At 35.5% G+C, this 15,275-nt stretch overlaps 2 protein-coding genes across 2 annotated transcripts; both read left to right on the forward strand.

Moving 5' to 3' along the window:
* The first annotated feature begins 804 nt into the window (after positions 1-804).
* On the forward strand, positions 805-4,026 carry LOC132179283 (DNA repair protein XRCC4-like). Its single transcript, XM_059591984.1, has 5 exons — positions 805-1,008; positions 1,100-1,242; positions 1,781-1,909; positions 2,828-2,950; positions 3,754-4,026. Exons 1-5 carry the CDS (start codon positions 876-878, stop codon positions 3,997-3,999), a joined length of 774 nt encoding a protein of 257 aa, XP_059447967.1. The 5' UTR covers positions 805-875; the 3' UTR covers positions 4,000-4,026.
* A 2,579-nt stretch (positions 4,027-6,605) lies between these two features.
* LOC132179547 (uncharacterized) lies at positions 6,606-14,276 on the forward strand. Its single transcript, XM_059592286.1, has 11 exons — positions 6,606-6,866; positions 7,216-7,312; positions 7,425-7,821; positions 7,902-8,056; positions 9,173-9,376; positions 9,474-9,641; positions 9,734-10,105; positions 11,484-11,563; positions 11,869-12,223; positions 12,717-12,929; positions 13,761-14,276. Exons 2-11 carry the CDS (start codon positions 7,268-7,270, stop codon positions 14,091-14,093), a joined length of 2,322 nt encoding a protein of 773 aa, XP_059448269.1. The 5' UTR covers positions 6,606-6,866; positions 7,216-7,267; the 3' UTR covers positions 14,094-14,276.
* The last annotated feature ends 999 nt before the right edge of the window (positions 14,277-15,275 follow it).

Here is a 15,275-nt window from a genome sequence, read left to right on the forward strand (position 1 = left end):
AAGATTTTATTTTTTAAAATAAATTAATAAAAATGAATATTTTAATCAGATAAAACGGGGAGTTTTGACACTCCTGGCCACGCTTCAAATTTTTTTTTTTTAAGATTTAATTTTTTAAATTAAAGTAATAAAAAATGAATATTTTAATTATATAAAACGGAGAGTTTTAAGTGGACTAACGGCAGTTAACAAAAATTGATAATAGAGAGTTTCTAGTAATTTCGAGTTACCCATGGACTAAATTTCCAAAAAAAAATTAAAAAAAAAAAACTCAGGGAGTTTATAAAAAAAATGCATTGACCTAAGGAGTTTATATATAATTTTCCTATCTTTAAGCACCCATTACGAGGAAATTGAATAGGGGATTGGCTAATACAAGTAATGTTAAAAGGGGGACTTGTCTTATTTATGTTCTCGTAAATGTGATTTGACGTTTAAAATCATCATTAAATTTGATATGATAATTTAAGTTTGTGCATCAAGCAGTATAAATGCTTTTATATTTTATAATTTTTTTAAAAGAATGTCAACATTGACTTTATATACTTTGCTAGATATACTAACTTTAAATTCAAACATTTCGCATCGAAGAAACACCATCACTTCTAAGTTCTCAGAAGTGATGCTAGAAGTAGGACTCTTTGTGTCATTTCAAATGTGATATTGTTTTTAAAATCATCAATAAATCAAAAATTAATAATTATCATTTCATGAAACGGAGGTCATTTGTTCGAATCTCCGTAGATATGTAAAAAAAAAATAATAATAATAATAATAAAAAAAGATAATATTTGGGGACGAAGAGTACTTAAGAAGAGGACCTTTGATTGACAAGGCGGGAAAGACCAATCTCACAGAAACAGTGTAAGCCAGCAATGGACTCAGACAGGCATACATGCCTCAAGCTCCAGCCCCAACAGGGCGAGCCCATCTTCGTCAAGGGCACTTGGTTTCACGCCCGATTCGACCTCTCCATCTCCGACGGCCTTCACACCTGGATCTGCCACGGTATTTCAATTTCTCAATCAAAATTGTTCTAAAAAAATCGATTAAAATCTCAGCAAAATCTTGGATTTCTGTTCTTCTTTTGCGAATTCAGCTTCAGATGAGGAGGTGAGAGAGCGCGCGGCCCAGTGGGACCAGCCGGTTCCGGAGTACGTGGAGCTGGCCGAGCGGTACTTAGGGTTTCAGCAGCCCGGATCGGTCTACCGGTTCGCCGATGCCGGAGAAGGCCACAAAAGGGTTTGTGCTTATTGCTTACTATTCAAAAAGTTATTACGTTTTATAGCAGTGTTTGGCACTTTGGCTGCTGAGAAAATTACGGAAAATATTTGTAGTGAATAATGGTAGTAATAGAAATAATGAATCATAAATGTATGTCGTAGAATGATGATTCTTGTTTTTTCTCCTTAAAGGAGGCACAAAGTTGCTATTATTTATTTTTTTTTTTAAAAAAATTGGTTCATATTTTTAAAATTTTGGGAATGAGAGATTATAAGTTATGCTCTATATTTTATAGGGTAATTAAATTTAGTGGAGTTATTAGCATCATAGCCTTATTTTTTAACTCAGAGAATGAATTAAGAAAAAAAATAATGTCATGCTGAGAGGACAAAATCTACATTATTTAATTAAACATTAATGATTAAGATTTTAAGAACTCTACTGTGAAGTTACGCTAGAAAATCTAGAAGATCCTATCCATAAGTTATAGTTACTTTGTTTCATAAAGAGGTAATGTGATGCAGTTACTTATCTGGTTGTGTTGTATATTTTGCAGTTGTCATGGACTTTTGAGAAGGAAGGCACAACACTGGAATGGCGATGGAAGTGTCAACCATCGCCTAATAGTAAGGAAATTACAGCAGGGATTTTGGACTTCCTCATGGACGCAAACATAAGGCTAAGTGTATGATTGTGCATATTTTCTCTTATTTCTATTCTGCAACGTAATTTTAGATATGACTCTTCTTGGTGTATGGCATTTACGCAGCTGGTTATATATCAGCAGTCTGGTCATTGAAATCTTAGCAAATTTAAGTTAGCATAACTGGAAGATGACTGTCATTTTTCATGATAGAAATTTAGCATCTGTCAAATATATAAGTCAAGATCTGTAATACAGGGCATAGCTGTAAGAAAATTGATAATCAAAGAAAAGGAATTAGAAGCAGAACCCTTAACAGTGAGTTTATCAAGTGCACTTCTCTTGTAAGTCAAGATTCCATGATTCACTTCTTTAAAAGCGCGATTCATGTCCCATATAGGCACTTTGACCAACTACATGTTGGAGATTCTTGGTCATGAGATACTCACAGCTTGTTGGTTTTTGTTGTGAAGTATATCAAGCCAAATAATTATGTCTAGATCTAGAATGGTGGGAATTGTGAGACAGGCTATAGAGTCATGACATACCTCTGGTAGCGACATGTTCCTTTGTAATTGAGTCCTTTACACGCTCCTTATGCTTGGTTGTGATGTATAATTTCATGTTGTTTACTCCATGTCACACATAATTAGTATTTGAGAGTCTGATAGTATGGCTTTAGATTGTCCGAGATCTTAATTTACTTTGTGTTGTTGAAACTTGTAAGTGACTTTCAGATAAGTTGGGATAATTAGTGACACTTCCCATGCTAATGCTTCACATGGGAAGCGTCAAGTATAACATATTATATTATAATTGAAGTTTATTCATATTATTGACGATTTTTAAGTAATCAACTTTGTTTAATCCTTCTGAATCAAATTTGTAGGTCTAGTGCATATTTGAGTAACTTGTTTGTTTCATGTATATATGCTTATACTCTTTTGTATATATGCATAGGAAGAAGTTGTCAGAAAAACTCAATCATTTGAGAGGCTGAAAGTGGAAGCTGAGAAGTGTATAGCACAGAGTGAGAAAATTAATGAGGAGAAGGTTGAGTTTGAAAATGCAATATATGCAAAGGTGTGAACATTGAGTTATCTTACTTTGTTTTCTTATCAATATATAGCATCACTACTTTATCTATTTAAGTTTCTCGGTGTATTACTTGATTTTGCCTAGTGATTTTCAAGCATAGGTTATGGTATAATCATTCTCTACCATATCTTTTAGTTGATTATTTTGTTAATTGTCGTGCTCTGGAATTTGGTTTAATTGATGTAACCTTTTGAGTTGTCATTAATCATATTGTTTATTAGTAAGTTGCCAATTGTGCCAAAAGATAGGTTAGAACCTTTGAAACCTTTACAATTGAGAAATCAGGAAGAACTGTTCCTCTTCTTGGATTAATAAACTTCAGGTGCATGCTGCTTTATTGCTGCGGCAATCTGGTGCATGTGTGAGGAATTCATTTTCTAGATTTTTCACCTCTCGTATTCCTTTACATGATATGTAATATTTGGTTAGCAGATTGGATGAATATAATTGAAGCTCTTTCATAATTTTAATGCAATTAAGGTTCTTTCACAATTTTGATGAGATTAAAGCTCTTTCACATTCACATCTACCTAGTGAGATTGAATATGAATGCTTGTTAATTATGGAAGCAATGTTTTCGTTAGATATTCAGATATTTCTTGTTTCAAAATCATTAAAGATGATTTTTTTTTTTCATGTGTGTCATGATGCAGTTTGATCAATACATTAATTGTAATGGTGCATGCAATGGACTGGATTATTTCCAGCTACATTTGTTAACTGGAGCGAGTTATTACTCGGGTATTTTTGCTAACATTAGGACTGACTCGGCCTTTTTCTGCTTCTAGTTTCTTGGGGTCCTGAATTCAAAGAAAGCAAAATTAAGAGAGCTCCGAGACCAGATTTCAAATAAAAAAGCTGCTGGGAAATTGCCAGCTGAAGAGGAAGAAGATTCAACTGACAAAACTGAAAGTTTTGAAAATGGAAGTGATGATGACAAAAGTGGGGACGAACCTGCCAAAAATGTTATAGGCACTTCAATGGATGTTGTAACCGGTAAGCCTCGTGGTCGTAAGAGGATTACACGCATTTAATTTCTCACTAGTCAAGTGACCATTCCAGCAGGTCTTCCCTGCCCCCTTTTTTTTTTTTCACGCGATTTGACAAGCTTTCCCGAACTTCAAAACCCTTCAATTTGAATTCTTGAACTTTCAATTGAAGTCAATTTATTCATTTCGTTAATTTTTGCCGTTAAAACCCTTAAAAAGACAAAATTACCCTTCAATTTTTTTTTATTAAAAAAATTTGAAAAAAATAGGAATTTATTCTTTTGAAAAAAAAGGGTCATAAGGTGGCCCAACTGTGGGTCAACTTGTGATTTTTTTTTTTGGAAAAATATAAAATGGTCTCTTGAACTACTAGCTCGTTGCAAGTTGGCCCCTCAATGTTCAAAATGTAATAAAGTAGCCTTACAAAGTTTCAAAAAATGTTAAATTGGCCATTCTATTAGTCAGCACCATCAAATTGGATGGAAAATAAAATACAATGTTTTTTGAGGTTAAGTTATTAAAATGCTCTTTTATAAAGAAAAAAAAATCAATTTAAAAAAAGCTCCCCAAACGACATCGTTTGGCTTGAAAAAAATAAAAAATAAATAAAAGACCTTTACACTTATCAAAATGACGCCGTTTTGGTAAGTGTTTAATGCCCTAAACATCCAGCATCCCAACACTAGAGGATTTGGCTTTGGTGAAAGTACCGTACATCTGCTTTGAAAATAATGGAGGGTTGAGATTGTTTTGGGTATTTTTTTGAAACTAAACTATGTCGTTTTGATAAAATCTAGGAACTCAATATCCTAAAAAATGTCAAATTCACCGAGATAGTTTAGTTTACTTTTTTTAAGATATTGAGTTCTTAGATTTCACCAAAATGACATAGCTCAATCGGTTGGGGACCACGCCTCGTGAAGCGGAGGTCACTAGTTCGAATCTCCCTCCCACTTTTGTGCGGACATGCCCAAAAAAGAAAAGAAAAGATGTTGTATTGCATTTTCCATCCAATTTGACGATGGTGACTAACGGAGTGGCCAATTTGACATTTTTTGTAACTTCGTAGGGCTACTTTATTATATTTTGAACATTGGGGGGCCAACTTACAATTGGCCGGTAGTTTGGGGGGCCATTTTATATATATATATATATATATATATATATATATAGATAATTTTTAATTTGAAATTGAAGGTAAATTTTATAAATTTTAATTTGAAATTGAAGGTAAATTTGAAATTTTATAAAAACGTTAGGGGTATAAACGTCATTGTCTCACTTTTTAATGTTTTAAATATAACAGAGAGGTTCAAATTGACTGCAATTAAAAGTTCATGGATTCAAATTGAGAGGTTTTGAAGGTTTGAGGTTTTGTCAAATCGCGTGGTAATTCAGAGATTTAAAGTGAAGTTACCTTTAAATAAAATCTATTTTTGTGGTACAACAAAACAATATATATTTTTTAATTGAATAAGAAAAATGGCTACAAGGGAGGATCATTTCCACTCTTGATACGAAAGGAAGAGAGAGAGTGGATGATCTTAAAATCGAAAGAGGGGTGGGCTCCCCAACACTAGACCCAAAACGAAATAAAATAATAGAGAAATACATCCAAATGGTAGGAAATTAGCCAAACAAGTGACCCAGCCCTCTCAAGTGGCCGCTCAATGTAGTTACAAAAGCAAAATGGGCACAAATTAAGGTGAATGTATTTGAACCCCCATTTAGGAATAATAGCAACCACCGGAAGGAGGTTGAAGTTGAAAATGCATTGTCATAGTTTAATGTAAGAATTAAAAAATAGAGAGGTACCAACATAAATTCTACTACAAAAGTCTCCACTGGAAGATCAAATTGCCAAAGAGCTGGGAGACAGTAATCCACAAACACAAAAGTAGCAAAACACTAGGAAAAGAAAAATACGTGGAAAAAAGAAGAAGAAGCAGTAATAAAGTACACTTAGCAGCAACTTCAATAGAGAGCGAGGTGAATAGAGATGGGTGGGAGAGCTTCTGGTAGTAGCTCGGAAGATACACGCCGGCAAGTGAGATCTATGCTTGAGCATGTGAGGGACACGAGGCGGCACATGGTGAGCAAAATAGGAAGACGGCGACAATGGCGAAAAACTATGAGGCTAGTGAACACAATGGTATGGTGCGTCGAAGCTATAGAGAAACGAGACGTCGAGACATATCGGGTTTGGAGAGAGATCGATTTGAGATCCACAGTAGATTTTTGTCTTCAGCTCCTTTTCTTCAATTAAAGCATAAACAGATCGGGCTTTTCTTCATGCCTCAAGAAATAAATCGAACACCAAAGTTCAAACATTTTTTTTAAAAATCCAACATTTTTTTTTTTCAAACACACAAAGCTTCTCTTAAAACAACTCTAAAACACAAAGATCTGCATATTAACACCTTAAACCGTAAGAGATCTATAGTAAGGAAAATGGAATAATTTATGTCATTTAACCCTTTTTTTTTTTTTTTAAACGCAAATTAAGCTGCTACAGTAAACACAGGAATAAGGATGACACCAAAGCGAAATAAGAGAGTACATGGCTGAGATAGGTCTATCCGTGCACTGGAATAAGAACTCCCACCAAAGCTGCAACCAAACAGTCTCGTTCTTCCAGCAAATTACCCAACGCACGATTCACAAATCGCAGAACAGAATTGCAGCGCCAACGGCTGCTTCCCACACCGCCGCTTCCAGCCTTCGACACAACCGGATAGAACACTGTCAGCCACTGACTGCCGTTCCCGCACTCGGCCCAGCGACACTGCTCCTACGTTTCAGCGCCGCGAAACCCACCGCTCAGCACTTAAAACAACTCGGGTCCACCGCCTGCCACCGTCGGCCACCGCGCCAGCCCACGGAGGATCGCGCTGCACCCCGTCTTCGAACAGGTAACCCACTCGCACGACGGCTCACAGCCCGTATAGAAAAACACCCAAAAAAAAAAAATGAACCACTCTGATTCCAGATGGTAAGAACTGTAGACTGTAGTTCTTATCGACCAGAGGCTCAAACAGCACTACAACACTTCAACACCCTTACTTCCAACTCACCAATCACACCGTACCTACAGCACCTGTATTTTAGGGAGTTATTCCAAAGTATTATGGAAATTATAGAAATCTGCAGAATGTTTGGGATCCTATCATTTTTATACAATTGAATTGCGATTTCTAAGTTGCATTAACTATTTATCATGCGCAAGTCTTAATTTCATTCTTGGGTATTTTGTCACCGCAGGACTATTTAATTGCAACCTCGTTGATTTTTATTTGTATTACGGCTACGAACAATGCTTTCTGGACTCAAGTTCATTCCCCGTGATAAGATTGAGAAAGTAAATCCTTTACGTTTCTTTTTCTTTTGGGTATTTTACAATTATGTGTGTTTTTATACTTAATTATTTACTTTTAGTTTATGTGCCTTTGAATTGGTGTTGTGGGTATTAGGCACAAGATGATGATTCAGATGATTCTATAAAGGAGAGGAAAAAATCAGGTAGTAGAAAGGAAAAACATAGGGTGAAAGGGAAGAGTTCTAGGTACAGAAGTAGTTCGGATGATGAAGATGTTGAGAGAATTAGGAAACGGTCTAGTAAGAAGAAGAAAAAATGGTACTCATCGGATGAATATTCTTCGAGTGAAAGTGAGGGGAGTTCGGACGATGAAGAAATGAAGGATCGGGATAAGAGAAAGGGTAGGAGGAAGCATAAGAGAAGCAATGCTGATGCTTCGGGGGATGAGGATAGTGATAAGACAGAGAAGAGGTCGAGACGTAAGGAAGATGGGAGGAGGAGGAGCAAGGAAAGAGGGGGTCGAGAGGATGCTGCTGGAGAGGACTTGTCTGGTATGTACTCTGCTGTTTCGCTGATGTTTGGCAATTTTATGATGGTGGTTAAATATGATTTGGCTGCTTTGAATTTGTAGATGGTGGGAGGGGAACTACTAATTCCTTGAAAGAAGAGATGGAAATTGTTCGAAAAGAAATGGGATTGGAATGGATGCTCAGGCCTGCGGAGAAGAGGGACGAAGGGTCTGTAATGACTGTTGACAACCAATCAGAGGAAATTCCCACCGAGGAGGTATACTATTCTTTAGTTTCAAAGCTAGCATGAAACTTCAGCTGTTCTAATGTGTAATTTATTTTTTTCATTGTTTTCTTTGTATTGCCATATCCCCTCCCCGATTCTCCCTTCTTCCAATTTTTGGGAAAATAATTGGATTGGTAGTTTGGTCATGAGAAACTTTTGTGTTTCTTTTGACTGTCCGTACAAGTTAATATATAATGTGTTTGTTTCTGGAAGTGAAAAGTGGCATATCTGTTTTGACAACCATTTATAGTGTTTATGGAAGAAACCAAAAAAGGAAATTGTGATTGATTATGGTATGTTTGGATGGAAGGAGAGGAGAGGAAAGAGGGGGAAAGGGTAGGGGCTTGCTCTCCCCCCGTTTGGATGTTCTTTTTTTTGTTTGGTTTTGGGGAGGGGATACATCCACAAAGCCCCTTTCAATTCCCTCAAATTGGGTGAATTTGAAAAGATAGGATTTCAAATTTTTTAAATGAAGTTTTGTATACTTCCATTTCTAGTTTTATAAAAATTGCAACAATAATTATAGAAACACAAAGATACTGTGTTCTTTTATCACTTAGCTCTCCTTATTGAATTTTTACAGGATACCTTAACATTTTCTCCTTTATTTATTTTTACTAAAATTTCAATAATAACTAAAGAGCCAGTGTTAGCTCTTTCAGCACGTATCTTTCCCTATACCTTATCCTTTTCTCCTTATCCCAAACATACATTTTCTCCTCTCCTTTTAATTGAAAAACTTCCAGACAAAAGAGTGGATACCTAGTCTCTCTTCTCTCTTATCCTTCCCTCTCCTCTTCCTTTAAACTCTGACGCATACTGTTAGTTCTTATAATTTGGTTGCGATGCGCTTACCATTTTGTGTATAAATTCTTTTGCCATTCTTAATAGCTTTAATTGTATTTTGTTTTTCAATGAATTCATGTATGGAATTTAGTCATATAGGGGTACAATATGTCACAGTTCTGGTGCTTCTGTTCCAAGTGGTGGCGTGTACATGTGCATTCTGTTTGCCTGAAACATGTGCCTCTTTTGCTGATTGTCTACCTTGTTTGATATGGCTACATGTTGACTAAACATTATTGGTTTTTTTATTTTATTAACCAGATGAAGAAGGCAAATCCCAGGGAATTGAATCCATATTTGAAGGATGACGGCAGTGGTTATCCAGAAGAGACTGATGGGAGCAAAGCCACTGGGGACCGACTTTTGTCTTCTTCAGTTGTTGGAGATGGAGGTGCCAGCTGGAGACTCAAAGCGTTGAAGCGCGCACGAGAACAAGCAGATCGAGAAGGGCGAAAGCTTGACGAGGTATGCTGCCTCAACTTTAAGATATTAGCAAGTATCTGTGCAATCTCTCTCTCTCTCTTCTTTTGGCTGTTGTTTTTTAAATAATGAAATTGGGCAGGTTGTTGAAGAACGGTGGGGTTCTCTTGGTCAACTGACTGTGTCTGTAGCGTCTCGTAGAGCTGCTTCTTCTCATGCTCATCTACATGCAATAAAAGATAGAAAGAGAGGGCTAACTGAGGAACGGTCAACAGGTTCAGGCAAAGAAAGTCAGATGGATGTAAAAAAGGTACCTTGCCATTCTTCTTGTGCATTACTGGTTTTTTGTTTTGATGCTTGTCACTTCCATTTGCTTACATGTTACATATTTGTGTTTCTCAGAGGAATGATGCGCACTACTTGAAGGACGTATCTTTTCAGCATCATAAAATGAGGGAGCCTAAAGTTCAAGATTCTTTATCGTGGGGAAAACGGAAAAGTCAAAATCTGTCTTCTAAGGATGCTGGCCTTATCTCAGCTGCAGTATCTAGTTTAAATAAGTTTTCCAACGATGGAAGCTTTATGCGTGAAGTTTTTCAGCAGCAGAACAATGATTCTGGTGGTTTTGTTGAGTCAGCAACTAGTTCATCACGAATGAGCCAATTTAGCGAAGGTAGTGCACCCGATAATGATGGATTAAGTGCCAACCAGTTGGCAGCTAAAGCTCTTCAGCTTCGTATGAAAGGAAAGCATGAAGAAGCCAATAAACTTCAAGTAAGATAGCATTCCTCATTATACAGCTTTTCTACTCTTTTCTCTCTAATCAAGATTACATATGAAGATATCAAGTCTCTCTCTTTCTTGCCAATGGTTTTGTGGAGAACATATGTTCAGTGACATACACAGATTTATGAGAGAAACTAAATGCAAGCATATTAAATTTAAGAAATTGTCATTGACAAGAATGTTAATTTGGAGGGAAAAGCTGTATAAACACCCAAGGGCATTAGAGCATTCTCAATGAACTCTCGATTCTTTAGCTAAAATTTGGCTAAAAAACTCATTTTTTTCTAGTTTAACTAGGTGCTAAACAAAAGTACCAAATAATAAACTCCCTAAATTTTACTCTATTCAATTTAAATATAAATTTTATTCAATCTTCATTATTTTTTTATTCTCAAAAGCATCCTACAAAGTTACAAACCCATAAAGGTAAGGGAGAGAGAAAGTGTGAGGGGAAATATAAAAACATAAAAAATAGAGTAGAGAAAGGATTTTGTTCTCCAAATGTGGGGAGAAGTTTGACAAGCCCTAAAATGGAGAGGGGAATAGAGAGCTTGATGGACCTTGCTTTTTGTAGAATTTAACCAAATTTTGGCTAAAAGTAGATTTTAGAGAGCTCATTGAGGATGCTCTTAGCCATTGAGTTTAATTGCAAGCTCATTGAGGATGCTTTTATCTATTTAGGAAGTAGTCAAAGTTGAATGGATATCTATTAGTCAAGGAATAATTAGTCATTGTAATTAAATCAAATCATATTTATTTAAACCTGATTTGATTTAATTACAATGCATGCTAGAATCAAATCCCTTAATTAAATTATATCTAATAATATATTCTCACATGTTGACCACATTGAAGTAATTTGTGAACCAATATCTATTTAGGAAGTAGTTAAAGTTGAATGGATATACTTACATTGACGTACTTGTGAACCAATTCTAACATTGAGTTTAATTGCAAGCTAGAAAGGAATTTCCGATTCCTTTCCTAGGTATTGCACATCTATTTAGAAAGTAGACAGAGGTTTTGGCATTTAGCTAATGTTGGTCATCTCACAAGTTCGATGCTTATCTTCCTCTCCTAACCAAAATTGAACTGAATCTGTAAATATTCAAAGTCATGAATGGATATATTTTTTTTTCCCATTCTGTGTTATACCTAGAAAATGAATGTGACCTTAATCTGTTAAGAGATTTGCGATACTGACCAAAGTAAAAAAGGGCTCCTGTAGGGTATGCGTGAAAAAGAATTCACATCTTAATTAGAGTCATTATACTTTATTAATATTTGATATAATTAGTTATTAAGAGCATGAGTTTTTGCTTCTGTGATTAATTGCAGTTATCTTTGTTTTCTTATTGTTTATTAGCAAGAAGCAGAGAAGATTAGGGCAAGGCAGGGTGCTGGTGATAATTCAATTAGACAACAGAATAAGGAAAGCTCAAGCAGGTAATTATGCATCTTGTGGTTTTTTAAAAATATTTTTTGGGAGGTCCTTTTTTTTTTTTTAAGTCCTCAAAGTTCACTAACTATAAGAAAACAAGTATTTTATGTATGGAACGGGTGGGTGGATGGATTCTCTTCCTTTTCTAATGGAGTCTTTGAAATGCTTTTTTTTTTTTTTTTTTTTAATTATTTATTTATTATTGTGTTGTTTATCTCTTATAGCTTGCCATTTTAATATCTTTCTTATTCCTGTAGCACGTTTGGTGGTGTTAATGTTCTATTGATATACCATTCCTTTTTTTCCCTAGATATATTATGAAGGACAGATCTGTTCGACAAAAGAAGGATGAGGATGATGGTGATATGCATCTAGCTCGAAAGATAATGCAGAACAAAAAATTTACCACGTATGGTCAAGCAGATGATGAGTATGATTTTGAAGATGGTCCTAGAAGGAAAGCTCAGCAGAAGGCTGGAGGTAATGAGCAGAAGGTTAAGAAGAATATGTCCCGTCTGTTAACTCAACAAGAGCGCTGTGTTTTTTGCTTTGAGAATCCAAAGGGGCCAAAACATCTTATTGTGTCGATAGCAAATTTCACATACTTGATGTTGCCACATAGGCAGCCTGTGGTGCCTGGTCATTGCTGCATTGTACCGCTGCAGGTGAGCTTAATTTGGTTCCTTGTCCTAAATGTTACATATCTTCTTAGTTACGAGTAATGAAGTTATAGAGTGAACTAAACTATGTTTACTCTCAACTTCTGAATTGGATTTTATTTATGGTTGACAACGATATTGCGGTCTTGAGATTTGTATTTGGAGGTGCAAATTCATCCTTTAAGATTGGGCTAATACTAGAAAACAGTGGGGAAATTGCAGATTATTGGATCTTTTACGAAAGAAATAATGAATAATGTTAGTGATGTCAGTTTTTGTAATTTGAGAACCTAAGGATGCTTCTATCATGAGGTGCGATACTGTTGTTCAAGCCGCTTGAAAGTGGGGTGAATCTTTGCTGAAGTTACATGAAATATGAAACATGATAGAATGACTTAGTTTCTTGGGGACATGGATACACCTCTTCTTTTCTTGTTAATTTAATCTATTTCCTCTATTTAAATATTTTTCCCCCTAAAGCATGGCTATTTGCCTGCAGCATGAATCGGCCACGAGAACTGTTGACAACAATGTGTGGGAAGAAATTCGCAATTTCAAGAAATGCCTTATTTTGATGTTTGATAAGCAAGAGAAGGATGTAGTGTTTCTTGAGACAGTGATGGGGTTGGCACAACAACGATGCCATTGTTTGATTGAGTGTATTCCTTTGCCCCGAGAAATCGCCGAAGAGGCTCCTTTATACTTTAAACAGGTATCGTCTTTATTATAATTTTCTTATGAATGCAGCATTGAAAATTTGCTTGCTTGTCATTTCTTGAGCCAGCGCCTTTGGAGTTGTTTGCATGAATTCAAGGGATGCGCTGTTCTCTCTCTCTCTCTCTCTCTCCACCCCCAAAGATGTGCAATACTTGGATGATTTTTATGCTTTGAAAGCCGAAGAGATATTTAAAATTAGCTTAGGGAAAATATCGGCTACCTTTTGGCAGGGTAGTAAAGGTGGATGAAGTGTTTTGAAGAAATGCTATTGCTTAACAATGCTACTACTTCAGAAAATTCTTTGAGAGTAACTTCGTCTAATTTTGTATATTTGTCTAATCATTAGATTTTTTAGAATTCATACTGAAACTAGGAGTTTACATTAAACATAAAGAACCTGAGGAACTCAGCTTGTTCTTTTTTTGTTTTTTTTTTACTCTCTTGATGAGTGAATTTTATCCGAAGGAAGCAGTAACTTCAACATGTTCAATGTAAGAAGAATTATGTACGGTATTCATCTTTTTGTAAAGTTTTGTCATTTAGTGTTTTATGTAACTCCTTGACACTTCTTTACTTTATTAATCTTCATTATTTGTCCCATTGATATTTTAACATTTTGGTAATTATATTATCACCTGTTGCTGTCAATCCAAGTGGCTTGATTTACCACAATTTAGCTTAAGAAAAGAAAAGAGAAACATAAATTTAGTTTGATAAATTTGTAGGTTTGAATGCATGCTTGTATGTGTGACGTATGTAGTATGTCTTTGCCCATGAGTCTGATTTTGAATTATTTTATAAATTTCTAAAAGTAAGTTTGTTTCAGGAAATTGATGAAGCTACAAGTTGGTGGAGCCAACATAATGCAAAGAGGCTTATTGATACAAGTGAAAAGGGGTTGCGAGGTTCAATTCCCAAAAACTTTCCATATTTCCACGTTGAATTTGGTCTACACAAGGGATTTGTGCATGTAATTGATGATGAGACACAGTTCAAAAGCAGCTTCGGCCTTAATGTGATAAGAGGCATGCTAAAATTGCCGGAGGAAGACATGCACCGTCGCCGAAGGTATGATTCTGTTGAGGTTCAAAGGGAAGCAGTTAAAAGCTTTGTCAAAGACTGGGAACCTTTTGATTGGACAAAACAGCTTCACAGTTAAGCCAGTTGAATATTATCTGCCACTTGTGATTTGCCTGTCCCGTTGTGGTTGGCCTGTGACATATTATTGCAGAGGTGACCGACACGGCTAAGTAGCCCTGGTGCATGTCTTATAATTCTGCATTGGCAAGTGTAATTTAACCTGAATTGTCATCTTATTATAGTGATAAATTTTGATATTTTAGATTCAAGCATATATATTTCACTGACTACTGTAATTTATAGAGTTGTAAAAAGGACATGCATCAAGTCGCGTTGTAATAATCAGATGACGCTGCCTTGAAATTGTTTCCTTTCAAATCATTTAACTCTTCTTTTCTTCTATATATATATATATATATATATATAAGCTAATGCGAATTTGTTTATGAAAGGTAACCATTTCGAGCCGAGCTTTATACGAGTTTGTATCGTTTAATAATCGAGCATTGTTAATTTATAACCCTATCGCCATGGAATAAAAAAGCATTTGAAAATTGTGTCCTGTTTGATGGATACCTTCAACCGATAAAATGGAAGAGGAAGTAGAGGGATAAATGGAAATAAAATAGAAATTGTCTTGTAGTGAACTCCAATTAGTGCTTGAGACAAACCACAAAGACATACGTTAACAACCAAATAGATCTTTAAATAGAAATACAATAATAAGATGACATCTAAATTGATAAGGACTCATAATTAATCATAATCCCCATTTCAAATAAACTAATACTAATTTAAATAATCTAATTCTAATGAGTTGGAATAGAAGAATTACAACTCAACGATTAAACCTATCTAACCCTAATCTTATCCATATCATCCACCACTTTTCTCATGATAACTTCACCAACGAGCAACAACAACATAAATGATAAACAAATTAATAGAGCATAATGCCTCACCTAGTGCTAGGAGCAAGAGTTATTTTAGCTACTTACAAAGCTCTTTTTTTTTTTTTTTTTTTGCCTACTTATTTTTCAATATAAATTTCAATAGATTATGTATTTCATTCATTACTTTCCTTGAAAATTATTTTTCAATCATTTTTTTATCCCACTTCTCTTTCTCTCATTCTCACTCTCACTCTAGCTCGCTCACTCTCCCCTTATCTCTTTCTCCCTCCATTGGCGGAAGGAATCGTAGGAGACTTGTGCGGATTCTCCATACCGGATGATTTCTCTTCGGAGGTGGGGATTCATGG

The sequence above is a fragment of the Corylus avellana genome, chromosome ca4 (assembly GCF_901000735.1).
Source record: "Corylus avellana chromosome ca4, CavTom2PMs-1.0".
Lineage (NCBI taxonomy): Eukaryota > Viridiplantae > Streptophyta > Magnoliopsida > Fagales > Betulaceae > Corylus > Corylus avellana.

What these genes read in the sequence shown, in the direction of transcription:
- LOC132179547 (XM_059592286.1), top strand. Translation starts at nt 7,268, where the DNA reads ATGCTTTCTGGACTCAAGTTCATTCCCCGTGATAAGATTGAGAAA. An exon ending in CCCGTGATAAGATTGAGAAA is followed by an intron (nt 7,313 to 7,424) that starts GTAAATCCTTTA and finishes TGTGGGTATTAG; the next exon opens with GCACAAGATGATGATTCAGA. An exon ending in CTCCTTTATACTTTAAACAG is followed by an intron (nt 12,930 to 13,760) that starts GTATCGTCTTTA and finishes AGTTTGTTTCAG; the next exon opens with GAAATTGATGAAGCTACAAG.
- LOC132179283 (XM_059591984.1), top strand. Translation starts at nt 876, where the DNA reads ATGGACTCAGACAGGCATACATGCCTCAAGCTCCAGCCCCAACAGGGC. An exon ending in TCACACCTGGATCTGCCACG is followed by an intron (nt 1,009 to 1,099) that starts GTATTTCAATTT and finishes TTGCGAATTCAG; the next exon opens with CTTCAGATGAGGAGGTGAGA. An exon ending in CCGGAGAAGGCCACAAAAGG is followed by an intron (nt 1,243 to 1,780) that starts GTTTGTGCTTAT and finishes TATATTTTGCAG; the next exon opens with TTGTCATGGACTTTTGAGAA.